This window comes from Falco rusticolus, chromosome 4 (genome assembly GCF_015220075.1).
Source record: "Falco rusticolus isolate bFalRus1 chromosome 4, bFalRus1.pri, whole genome shotgun sequence".
In the NCBI taxonomy this organism is placed as follows: Eukaryota; Metazoa; Chordata; class Aves; order Falconiformes; family Falconidae; genus Falco; species Falco rusticolus.
The window spans coordinates 68,174,019-68,187,057 of NC_051190.1; the positions used below are offsets into that span (position 1 = coordinate 68,174,019).

Genomic DNA, 13,039 nt, shown 5'->3' on the forward strand with positions numbered 1-13,039 from the left:
CTCCAGCCTGGAGTCCCTCCTGTGGGGACAGTTCTGCACAAACTTCTCCAACATGAGTCCTTCCTGTGGGCTGCAGTTCTTTGTGAACTGCTTCAGTGTGGGTCTTTTCCACAGGGTGCAGTTCCTCAGGAGCCTATGGGGTCACAAGCCCTGCCAGCAAACCTGCTCCAGTGTGGGCTTCTCTCTCTGTGGGTCCCCAGGTCCTGCCAGGAGCCAGCTCCAGCACAGGCTTCCCACGGGGTCACAGCCTCCTTCAGGCATCCCCCTGCTCTGGCGTGGGGTCCTCCGTGGGCTGCAGGTGGGGATCTGCCCCACCATGAACCTCCCTGGCTGAGGGCACAGCTGCCTCACCGTGGGCTTCACCAGGGGCTGCCTGGGAATCTGCTCCGGCACCTGGAGCTGCTCCTGCCTCCTCCTGCGCTGACCTGGTGTCTGCAGAGCTCTTGCTCTCACATGTTCTCACTCCTCTCTCTGGCTGCAATTTTGTTGTGCAGATTTTTCCCCCCTTCTTAGATACGCTATCCCAGAGGTGCTACTACCATCGCTGTGATGGGCTCAGCCTTGGCCAGCAGCAGGTCCATCTTGAAGCCGGCTGGCATTGGGTCATTGGACTTGGGGGAAGCTTCTAGCAGCTTCTCACAGAAGCCACCCCTGTAGCCCCCCGCTACCAAAACCTTGCCATGCAAACCCAGTACACCACTCTAGAGAACTATACGTAAATTACAAATACTTCGGTTGAATGTGACCTGAATGGAGTGCTAATTCAAGCCACCCCTTATCTTTTAATCACAAAAAAAACCCAAAGCCTTTATCTGTCACAAAAAGTGTGCATGGTAATGTTTTTCCACAGCACAGACTTTAGACTTGGTTTTGCACACAAATTTCCAGTACTAGTAAATACATTTTATGATGACTGCACCAAACTCTGTTCATAAAGAAATGCTCAAGTGACTCAGAAATTTGGGGTGATCATAGGAAGTTGACTCCTCAGTATAAAATAATGTATTCCTTATATTTGTCTCTAATAACAAAAAGCAGTTTGCCAATCTTGAAAAGTAACTTCTACTCTGCATTCATCGTTGCTTTTGTACATTTAATTCTCTGATATTACACATTTTAATCTCTAGATATGAATGAATCATATCTATACTAGGTATACTATAGACTAGGACTATACAAAGACCTTTGCCCATGGACAGCCCCAGATCATTTCTTGTTTGATGATATTCAGAATTCCTTATTTGTATGAGTAAGGCTGAACAGTGTTCATACCATTTATGCATTTATTTATGCCATTTTCTAATTGTAAATTTTCTAGTACATTTACTAGTCTAAAACCAGACTGTAAGTTGAAATTACCACTCATCTTCCAGTTTATGTAAATGTATGCACTGTTGCCACCCACACATCTAAAAACATGAGATTATAGATCTGTCTTCTTGTGTGCCACAAAAAAGAGCTTCAAAATACCTTGGCTCGTTATTTGAAATAAATGCTATTTTATGGATCTACAGTGAGAACATCCTGGGTTTATCCCCAGACTTTGATATGTAAGGTTTACTAGCAAAAGCACCCCACTGGTTTTGATTATAATGAATGAATATAGGCAGGGAGACAGACACTTTAGACCATTGGACCTAAAGCTATATTAACTTTAGAGATCAAAATCAGTACTTGAAATTGGATACAGAAGAGAGTTTGAAGTCAGTTCATGCATACCAGTAGATCTAACATGCTTTTAAAATACTTTTATAGTCAGATTTTATACCCTGTTTTCAGCATATAAACTGAGATAAACTCGAGATAAACATTGCAAAATTTGTCACTAGTGTGGAAACTGTGGTGTCTCTTTGCTGCAGTTCAATGTTGTCTTCAAAGCCAGACTAGTTATAGTGCAATTCAGGAATATCACACAAACCAGAGGAACAAAATGCAGAATGTTTTCAGGGTATTTCTGAGAAGTCAGCCAGAACCCTCCAGTATGTGAGGGTTAATGGACAACTTAAGCCTCTTTTTTTTTTTTTTTTCCTCTGACTTGCTGCTGATAGGTTATTTGCAACTGCCCCTTCTTAGCTTTTGAGTAATCTTCATATGACCGCTAGAGATAGACAGAAAGAAAAAATGTTAAGTGTTCATATTGATAGTAAACAAATTTGGAAAACTAAAACCGAATTAACAGTTCTTTCTCATGTTCCTGTACTACCTCCTCAGTAATATTTGGGAAGGAAAGGCAAGCTAAAAGTCATGGTCCTGTAAAATGAAAAAGAAAGCAAAGTGTGAGAAAGCAGGCAAGTATGGAAAAGAAGCAGGAAATACAGAGAGGAAAGACTGATTAGGCTGGCAGCAATGTAAGGGGAGGATAGTCCCCAACACGTTACTAAGCCAAACTAAAGTATGAAAGGAAAGAAACATCCATGATGTAAGTTTACTGGTTTGAAGGTCCATTACATGTACGAACCAAGCAGGGTCCTGTTTAAATCTTAATAAAATTAATTTCCAGTGAATTGAAAAAAGCTTTGTTAAACTGTCACTCTATTGAGATTACAAAAAAGTTCTTTATTCTCTCTATCCCACTAAAAGCCTTTTATATGTTAATCTTCTTTTGAAAACTACAATGAAATAAAAATAATATAGTGAAATCGGTTCAAATAAAAATGTGCTGTAAGACCCTGGGCTTCATCACTTCTGGATTATCAGATCTGCCTATTGCTTTTTGTGGGATGAATTTCATATCCCGTAAGACTTTTTGTACATTGGAATGTTCATGATGATTGAATTCTTTCTTAATATTGCACCGAACATCTTACAGCTCAATGTAGATTCAAGCTGTCCGCCTTTAAGGACTCCAGTTGGTTACATATAATCACACCTTTTAAACAAAGATTAGAAATCATTTCTATATACTGGTTTTATTTAGCTACATTAACTTTGCATGGTGTGTTTATATTTAGTTAGATTTACATCTGAAATTGTTGGAATTATCCCACTGAAGTCCTGTAAGTAACAACTTGAGATGGGTAAATCTTTAAACTTAGTGCATTTTAAAGTGTCCTGCAAGTTTACAGTTTTTAAACTATTTCACCATTTAGCATTTTGTTCATTTTGTCCTTGTCACTTCAGAGTTCTCCACCCATTTATTATATCTTCGCACGTAGAGGGGCATCCTTCTCTAAATAATTTTATGATTATAAGAAATAGACAATTAATACATGTGAGGTGGAGAGAGAGCTGTAGGGTTTATACGTATGTTGTAGATATATAAAAACTTGCAAGTATGTGTGAGCACCATACTGTAATTTCATTTAGGCATTCAGATTATGTATTTCTCCAAAGTAATGCAATGCAACATTTAACCTTATTGGAGAGTATGAGAACTATGTTTTTATTTTATGTTTTATTTATCTTCTCAGGAGTATTTATTTTCAAGAGTGCTGTCCCCATTGTAGTAGGCACAATTCAAATGTGTTGGAGAAATACAGTCCTTGTGCCAAATACCTTTCAGTTTAGTTCTAATAAAGGAGGTGACTAAACCGAACAGGCAAAAAGGGACAGAGAGCAGGTACCAAAAAACAAGAAAATGAAGCTGTACCTGGAAGGGTTTTAAGCTTCAAATCTGTCATGGTGTAAATTCAGTTGAAGTTCACTGAAGCTGTGTTTTAAAGAAATAGTAAACAACTCATGGTAAGGCACCAGTAATCATATGTTCAGGATACTTCACTGAATCTGTTGAGCCCTATTCTTCTTTCTCCCTTGTTTCCCAGCGGTTTGTGGGAAGTAGCTTACAAACAGCTGTTTTGTCACAGACAGTCGCGTAGTCAAAAATAATGACTTGCTAAGGACAAGTCACCAGTACTGAATCCTGAGACAGGTGAGATGGTTTAATACCTGAAAGTGCAGCACAAACTTCAGACAAGTTTGTTCTCATCCTGATGTGTCCAGCACCTGTTTGCAGAAACTGTCCAGGTTTGCTTACCCCTGTACTCTTTCACTGTTTTTTTGAGAGAGGAAGGGAAAGGTGAGAAAGAAGAGACAGCTCCTGGCTAGCCTGCTGGCCACCACATTCAGTTGTACCATAGCCCAAGCTGCGTCCTTTGGACCACATCATCCCCCCAGCTACGCTTGAGTGACTCCAAAAGGTTATGATCCTTTTTCCATGGCTGCCAGGAGGGAGATGTGTTTCATGGGCGAGGCAAGAGGAAAGACAAATAAGAGAGGAAAGGAAGCCAGGTGCAAGCTTCCTAGGATTTTTCCCACCCCAGCCAGAACACTTCAGGTTCCCACCTCTTTATGTTCAGAGTGGGTGAACTAGGCTGCACCAGGGGTTGCTTTGACTTTAGTCCCAGAGAAACTTTATACAAGAAGGAATCAGCACAGTGGGTGTCTGCCCTGCCCATCTTTTGCCTTTACTGGAATTTCTTGGTACTGGATTTTGTACGTCTGCTAGCTCAGAGTGTTCCCTGCCGTGCAGGACTTTACATCTGAAATCTATTCTCTTTGTGCCACCTGAGAAAAACAAAATTAACAGAAAACACCCCAGAACTTAAACAAGCATCTTCTTAGGAGGCTGTGCATGGTACATGTCTTACCGTTTCACTCAGCTGAAAAAGGAAATAGGGAAATTGGCCTGAATTTTAGTTTAGAAGCGGTGACTTAGCTTAACCTTCATTATGCTTTGATTGCGGAGTATGTTTTATTATTTATAATTTAATTTTATGAGAAGTATTTTCATAGGAATATGTGTAACATAACACCCAAACTAGGTGCTTTAATATTTTCCAGTGTGCAATATGGTGTTGAAAGTTAGATAATGCTGGCTGGATCTAGGCTGATACTTTCTTGGATAAGCTTCCACCATATGCTTTTATTTAAAGTATTTTTTTCTTTTAGGTTAGATTTATAAAAAGCATGTGAAAAATGTCTTTTTTGGAAAAGAAGTGTTACACAATTAGAAGATCACAGTGCTAGAAAATTAACATCCTTTAGGAAATGCTGCATGTAAAACAAGTCAGATACTAAATACAAATTTTTAAAAACAGCAAGTCCTACCACCAACTGGAAATACTATGTCAATCTACAAGATGTTGTATTGAAGTAAATGTCTTTAGTTCCAGGAATTTTAAGCTCTATGTGAACTCTGACTAGCTTCCCAATACAGATACGAATCTTGTTGGAGGAGTTTGTCCATATTTCCTTCTGATTAGAAAAAACCCAATAAAACCTGTTTTACAGGGCAGAAAATCTAAAGAAGCCAGAAATATAAAGGCATTAAATACTTTTTATAGTTACTCTTTATTCATCTTTTTGCTTTCATGTTCACAGGACTCCAGAGTGTTGAATAGGCTGATCTCTGCTCTTTCCAGCAGCATTGTTCTACACTTTCCACTGTTTTGGAAAACTTGTTGTAGACACATCACATGACTAACCCCTTATTTAAAGATTAATACATTCAAAATGATATTCTTTCTGAAAACACTTCCTATGTGTACTGCTTCCACCCTCTGAGTCTGGAAGCTGCAATGACTGTGACTAAAGGAAAGTGAGTACTTCCAAATCATTGTAACCAGTACACAGAGCATTGCTACCATCTGAGATTTTGTCAGATTTAGGGTTTATTGGTACAAAACTTGTCTACACTTTTTCTGCTTTCAAATCCCCTTGTGCTACTTCTTTTACAGAAATGAGAAATTCTAGAAAGACATCTTCATAGAAAAGGGAATTACTAGCCCAGGTTTGTTACTGTCTTGCTCATCCAGGGATCCATACCCATTTTGAAATGACACTTCTGCAAGTTCTTACATTGATGCTTGTGTTACCTTGTGTTCTAAAGAAATAGTAAACATCTTATGGTAAGGTACCAGCAATCGTATGTTCAGAATACTTCACTGAATCTTTCAAGCCCTACTCTTCTTTCTACTTTCTTTCCTAGCATTTCATTTGAGTATGTTTGAAATAACCCATTTTGAATTGGTTATTTTGTCATGGTAAAGATACTATGTGGAAGGAAATGCTTTCAGACTGTGGAAGGTAGCTTCATTCATGATGCATGACTATGCAAGCATTATGGCTTATTTCCTTACCTCTTACTACTGCCCTGAGGAGCAAGGGCATTTTTGTTACATCTTTGGTATGCCAGAGAGTGTAAGACTCAACAATAGGAGTTAGCAAAGCATGTCTTCAGAGCAAAATTCCTCATCACAGTCTGGGGCACTATAAATTGGTCAGCCTCACATTGATCTCTGTGGAAATTGCAGAGGGAGTCCTCTTGGAATGCTTTTCTGGGCACAAGAAGGAGAAAATGGCTGGGAACAGTCAATTTAGGTTTGCCAGAGGTAAACCTGATTGCCCTTTATGTGTCTAAGTTTGTAGATGAGAGGAGAGCCATGGATGTCATTTACCTTGGCTTTAGCAAGGTTTGCAGCTTCCCACAGCATACTTCTGTCCAGGTTACAGTGTGTAAGAGTCCAGATGTGTGAACAACCAAATGGATTAAAACTGGCTGTGTGATCCAGCTCAGAGGGTATAGTTCATGGGTTGTAGGCTGCCTGGAGGCTGGTGAGAAGGGCAGTGCTGAAGGGCTCGCTCTGTTGGGACCTGTCCCATTTAACTTCTTTCTCAGTGACCTGGGGAAGGCAATGGACTGCTTACTCACAGGGTTTGCAATGATGCCAAATTGCAAGTTGGGGCAGGGGGGCTGTTTTTGCTACCGTGAAGGGAAGAGCTGCCATTCAGAGATACCTAGGCAGGGCTGGAGCGGGCCAACAGAAACATTGTGAAATTCAGCAAGGACAAATGCAAAATCCTGCATCTGAGAAGGACTTGCACTTCCACTTGCCCTTGCAGTGATACAAGCTAGGGACTGACTGGCTGAGGAACAGCTTTACTGAAAAGGGTATGGAGATTTTGGTAGACGGCAAGCAGAACATTAGCCAGAAATGTGTCCTGAATACATACTGGGCTGTATGAGCAGGAGCACACCCAGCAGATGAAGAGAAGTGATTGTTCCCCTTAGTATTCATTAGACCACACCTAGAGTACTGTTATGGGTAAACCATAATAGGTTCAGCAGAGGACCACCAGGATGATCAAGAGCTGGAACACTTGACCTATGAGGAGAAACTAAGGAAATAGGGCTTTTTCAACCTGGAGAATAGAGAGCTTCAAGCAGACTCAACAGCAGTCCAGTACCTACAAGGAGGTCAGTCATCAAAAAGATGGCGCTAGGCTTTTCACAGTCATGCAGGGCAAGAGGATGACAGACAACAGGCATAAACTGAAACAAGTAACTGAATGCAGAGAAAACCTTTGTCTCTACGAGGACAGTCAAACACTGTAATAGGTTGCCCAGAGAGGTTGTGCCATCTCTATCCTTGGAGGTTTTCAAGATCAGGCTGAATAAAACGCAGCAGTCCAGTCTAATGTCATACCTGACTCTGCTTTGAGCATGACATTGGGCTAGAGAACTCCTGAGAGCCCTTCCATTCTGAACTATTCTATGATTGTGCAATCCTAATATAGTATCACAATTCTGTGCGATTTTAAAGCTGAGATAGTAATAACAAAGTCTTAATTGTTCTAATATTTAAATGATTTGGCTGTGCATTTCTCTTGCTTTTGGAAACTAGAAATGCTACATATGCTCTGTACGTTCTCCAAACAGCTTGTATTTGTGCTTATTTGCTAGTATGACGTGCTAACTGTGCAAAAAAATTTGGACTCCTGCCTTAGAATATAGATACCTGCCAACAGAAAATGAAGGCTACGTAGGGCTGCAAATGTTTTCTCTGTCTATGGAAAGGGCCTCTTATGTGCCAGAAAGAAGCATTTATACCACACACTTTTTTACTGCTTCTCACATCTGTTAACATTTACATGTGTCAGAAAACAATACCTGAACAGTAAAGGGAAGGGATACATGAAGTTCAAGGTCATTGCGTCAAGGAAAAGGACATGTTATATGGCACTGGTGCATTCGAATAAAAGAAGATTTCTTGGATTTGTCAAATATATCTAATATGTGGGTGTAGTCTGTGTATACTATCTGTGAATCCATAGCTGAAATGGACAACCCAAATTGCCAGTAAATTGAACTGAACCCATGAAGGGACAAGGAGTGGCTGTCAGGAAGTGAAAGAATTATAACTTTCTTGGTATATACAAAAAGAATAAAATTTATTTTCATTTAAGGCAGAATTTACATCAAAATCTTCAGTTATATTCCTAAATATGGAATTACCTACTTATATTGAAATATTTTGTGTTTTCAGTAATCTTCTCTTCAGCTGTCTTCCTGTTAGCACAAAAGGAGTAGGTTACCTGGCAAATGCTGCTGTATATCCTCAGTCCTTAGAGTCCTTAGAGGCAGCTACTGTATTGGACTGTGTTTCCAAGAATATTTCTTTGAAGTCGTATTGTGAAAATCCTGAGACCAAGTGTAGTACAGGATTTTGTATGACAGGGCGGTTCTTACAGATGTTACCACTGGCAAGTGATTTAGAAGAATAAATTAGAGAGCAACTGATCCTTGCTCCCCTGAACCCAGAAGGAAAAAAAATCAGTATCTGATACCTTTATAAAAATTGCTGGTTGCATTGGTTGCATTAGTACCACTAATTCTTTAGTCATCTGTTCGGGTACTTTGAACCAGTGTCATGTAGTATGCTGTTCTTAGATGCCTGATTTTCCAAAATGCACCTGTAACAAAGAGAACAGACCCACCGCTACAGCCATTGTCATGTCTTTATATTAAGCTCTCCATGGAAAGTGACAGAAGAATACCTATTTTCCTAAGTCTTCTGAGCCTAGAAAGAAGTGGTTGCTAAAAGAAGAAATAAATAACCTGAATAAATAGAGTCCTATATTAAAGGCAAAGGCCTATTTTTGCTTTTTGCTATATTTCTACTAAATAATGTATCTCCAAAACATTTTTTTTGTGATGAACTTCTGCCCTTAGGCATTGATAACAAGCCTTATGCTGAAATTATTATGAAAGTTTGAGTTCCATGCTTAGTACACTGAAAAAGCCTTGCATTAGGTCTGTGCAGATGCAGTGAATAATCACATAAGACATATAGTTTCCTTGCCCCCAAATTGGAAACTTACGGCTTTACCAAAACCACCATATGAATGGTATGTTCATACATATTTTTGGTTTTGAGTCAGGGATATGAAGGATTTATACCAGTTTTCTTCTGTAAGTTATACAAGAAAGTTGTGAGGCACCTAAAGAAACGCTTTAAGCTGGTGAGAAATCAGCTGGTGGAAAATAGCAGGGAAGAAAGATTTTCATCTAGCAATATTTCTTAAAAAAGAAAAAACGTTAGGCATCTGATAAGACTTGGGTTCTGGCCTTTGTGCTTTGTAGAGCAGCTTTATCATTACACAGAGGCGTAGTCTTTGGTCTTGCTTCCAGTTGAAGTCGGTGGTGAAACTTCCACTGACTCCTCTGGTTGCTGACCCTGGCCCAGCTTTTGCATGCAAATACAGTAAAAGAAGATAAAGTTTTCTCATATTGTTTCTTCTCATGTCATTTTAACTCTGGCATATCCTTTCAGGAGTGTTCATAGAATTCTTATCTAGCTACTTGTACATAGACATCTGATTGCAGTAATGGAAATTCGAGGAAGAAGAACTGCTAAAAAGTTTATCATCGATGCCTAATTTGCATAATGCTCTTTTTGACACAATTCAGGCCTCTCACAGGCACTCTCGCAAGTTATATGCAGGGGTCAAAGGGTGAAAGGTGACTGGCAAGATGCTTGTTTTGTACATTTGTCTAACACAAATACTTCCTCAAGTATAAAATGCTTTGATCTCTCTAAGCAAATGCCATATGTGTGCAGCTGTGGCCCATACCTCACGATTGCTAGAAGGTTAGAAAAAGGTAGCATACGAATTTGATGTCTGCATTCAATTTATGCTTTTATATTTAGCAGTTCATAATTTTGTGTAATATTTTAGCTGTATGAAAAATATGCACCGGAGTTGAGTGATAACAGATTTCTCTGTGGTTTGACTCAACATTGTTTGGGTGAACACAGAATCCTAAGTATTGCAGACTGAAAATACAGGTTTTAATTAGAGCTGTCTGAGCTTCAAAATACCTGAGTGCACATTAAGCTTGGCAGATTTTCAGAAATCTGGGGGTTGCATGGAGCTGATTTAAGCTAAGCAAGAGTTCAGTTTTCCAGCATACATTGCATTTGCAGTTGCATCACTGACTTGCAACACACTGAAGAAGTGAGATCCAAAACCATTATTAATGGTTTTCTGATACGTAAAAATGTTTTATCATCAAGGCCTGTCTTATGGTATATTTGTGTTGAACAGTACCTTACCTCAAGGGAATTTTCAGTGAAAAAAACTGAACAGCTTCCAGTGTAAAGGAACTACTCCACATGACTGAAAAGCTGAACCAGCTCCAAAAGTTTGGCACCTTCCTTGAGCTTATGTTTTTTTACTTTTACATGCAAGACTGATATGCCCAGATCTGTATACCTCAAGCAGTTTAACATGAGTCGTTTGCTGTGACAATAAAGAAACCTACTGCAGTCAATGGGACACAAGGGTCCATTCATATGGATCCTGTTTCATGATCAAGGCCAAAAAAAAATGCATGGCTTTGTTTATTAAAAATCTTGAGCATGTACAAATATACTAGTATACCTTGGGAGGAAAGCCATGATTTCAAGTGAAGCATTACTTACAAGAAAAAAATCCAAGTCACGACCAATAGGCAGGCATGATACAGCAAACAGAAAATCAGACATGAAAATATCATCAAAATACCTGTTCAAAGGTACAAACATGATAAAATACAAAGCATTGTGTTCTATGGGTATCTTAGTACGTATTAAGTATGCAAAAGTTACATATAGAAGTTTACATATACACTTGTTAATACGATTTTTAGTATTATGTGTGTGGCTAATTCATGCAATTGTTCTAGATGTGATTTGAATATTATTTAAATAATAGCACACATTTTGTTTTCTGTTTCTCTTTTGTATTTTTGCTAGCTCCTACTGGCTATGGTAGGCTCTACAGATGAAACTCTGCAGGAGGCAGCAGCTGGTTGCATAGCAAACATTCGCAGGTTGGCTCTAGCAACAGAAAAAGCAAAGTATGGCTGATGCTTTAGCAGCTTTTACCAACACACTTGTTTTGCAATACAGCTAAGTTTAAATACACGATTACTCCTTCTAGCATCCGTATGTCGTAGCAGAGCTCATTTATATGAGGAAAACCTAATAACAAAAATAAATCTGTGGAAAGTTATGCTTGTTCTTACATTATTGGTTTGTCATGCCTAGGTTTTATAAAACCCCTAGTTTTGTGTATCTTTTAGTATTACATCTTTCAAAAGACTATCAGTTAAGGTATTTTCTATATCTTTTAGTATTACATCTTTTAAAAGACTATCAGTTAAGTATGTCAAAGACATTTTCTACAATTAATATACTTGTATTTGAAATACATTGTAGATATAAATGGTTTTGCTTATCTGTGATGTTACAATAAATTTTCCTTCACTCTGTGTGTGGTTTTGCAGTGATTTATGAATGTCTTGAACAATTCCCTTTGTGCTAAACTTGTCCAATCATCCTGTCATTATGTTTTTGCCTGTTTGATCACTTGCAATTCACAGGAGAGGACAAAATGCAGTTAGATCAACCTCACATCTGGTGTTATATAAGGACTGCAAACAGCTGTAGCAGTAGATATCACTCCAAATTTCCTGTTTCTACCAACATCCGACAAAATACTGCTTAATTTTATAAGTAGCTGGTGAAATGTGTTTTAATTAACATGTGTTTTACTCAAAATTTACCAACTGTAAATAAAAAGTAGGATATTACATTTATTATCTTAGTGTGGGGTTTTTTTTCATCTTTAAACTGAGGACAACATTGTATAGATGTAGTTACTTTATGTTTCCACATAAAATTATGTTCAGAATTAGAGTTGCTTGACAAAAAGCACATAAATAATTACTGATATTATAGATTACAGACTCACTGTACGTACCATACTCAACAAATAATACTAAGGCATTTCCTTGAGAGACGTAATGTCTTAATTACAAGCACAGACTGCTGACAAAACTGAAAAAACCCAAATGTTTAAATAACTTGTGTTTGTCAAGTACTCATTTCTGAGTGATTTTTTTACTTCCCTTAATAATTAACAATTTTCTTTTTTTGGAAGCAGTTTGCAATTCCATTATTTTTCCTCTAACTAGCATGGCTACTCAAGGCAACTAATTTTACTCCTCACAGAAGCTTCTAAGTAAGACATAACACAAATCCAATTTTTTATTTCTGTTTTTTCTGAAGCAGATATGAAGGCTCATGTAAAATCCCATTTTAGAAGACTGATGCAATTCTGAGAAAGGACGATTGCATTGGGCCCTTAGGGAAGGTATAGAGAATATTTTAAAGGAAACCTTTAATAAATATGGATAGGTGCTGACAGTGTGGAGATCAAAATATTAATTCATGCAGCATTTTTTGATCAATGCGAACACCAACATAGTCATGTGGTCATCACAAGTTCCATCAGCAACCGGTGACAAAGCAAATGCTATTTTAGGTATTTTCCAGCTCTGCCCCGTAGGTCCAGTATGTTATTTTGAACAAATATATCCATATTTTTATACTGATGTTACCGCTGTAGTAGTATCATATGCTTCATTGCTATACCCAAAAATACTTCTAAAATGCTGATTGCCAAATTCATTTGGAAGAGGGGAGGCTTGATTTTATTTTTGTCTTTTCTGTGAGAGAAGCTGTAGATACAAATAGTTTATCACAGTCTTGCTTATGAATAATACTTGAAGTGATGGCTTATTTTTCTAACTGTTGAGGGGAAAAAACTCCCCGACAGTAACTGTTATCCTTAACATGACCTCTCAAGACACTCTTGACTGTTTAGCATGGATTTCAAATGGAGTAAGTTCTAAAGAAAACTTAATTTTATGATGCAGGTGTCAGGGCAATAAATGTAATTTTCCTGACAGTGCCATGGCCTCAGCTTGCCACTC

The 13,039-nt window shown here is 38.4% G+C and overlaps 1 protein-coding gene across 1 annotated transcript in view; it reads left to right on the top strand.

Moving 5' to 3' along the window:
• Positions 1 to 11,778, top strand: part of ODAD2 (outer dynein arm docking complex subunit 2) — an 87,249-nt gene extending 75,471 nt beyond the window's left edge. Inside the window, exon 20 of the mRNA XM_037387390.1 lies at positions 11,016 to 11,778. Coding sequence (XP_037243287.1) covers positions 11,016 to 11,129 — 114 coding nt within the window. The 3' untranslated portion in view covers positions 11,130 to 11,778. The remainder of the gene's footprint in view (positions 1 to 11,015) is intronic.
• Positions 11,779 to 13,039: the final 1,261 nt, after the last annotated feature.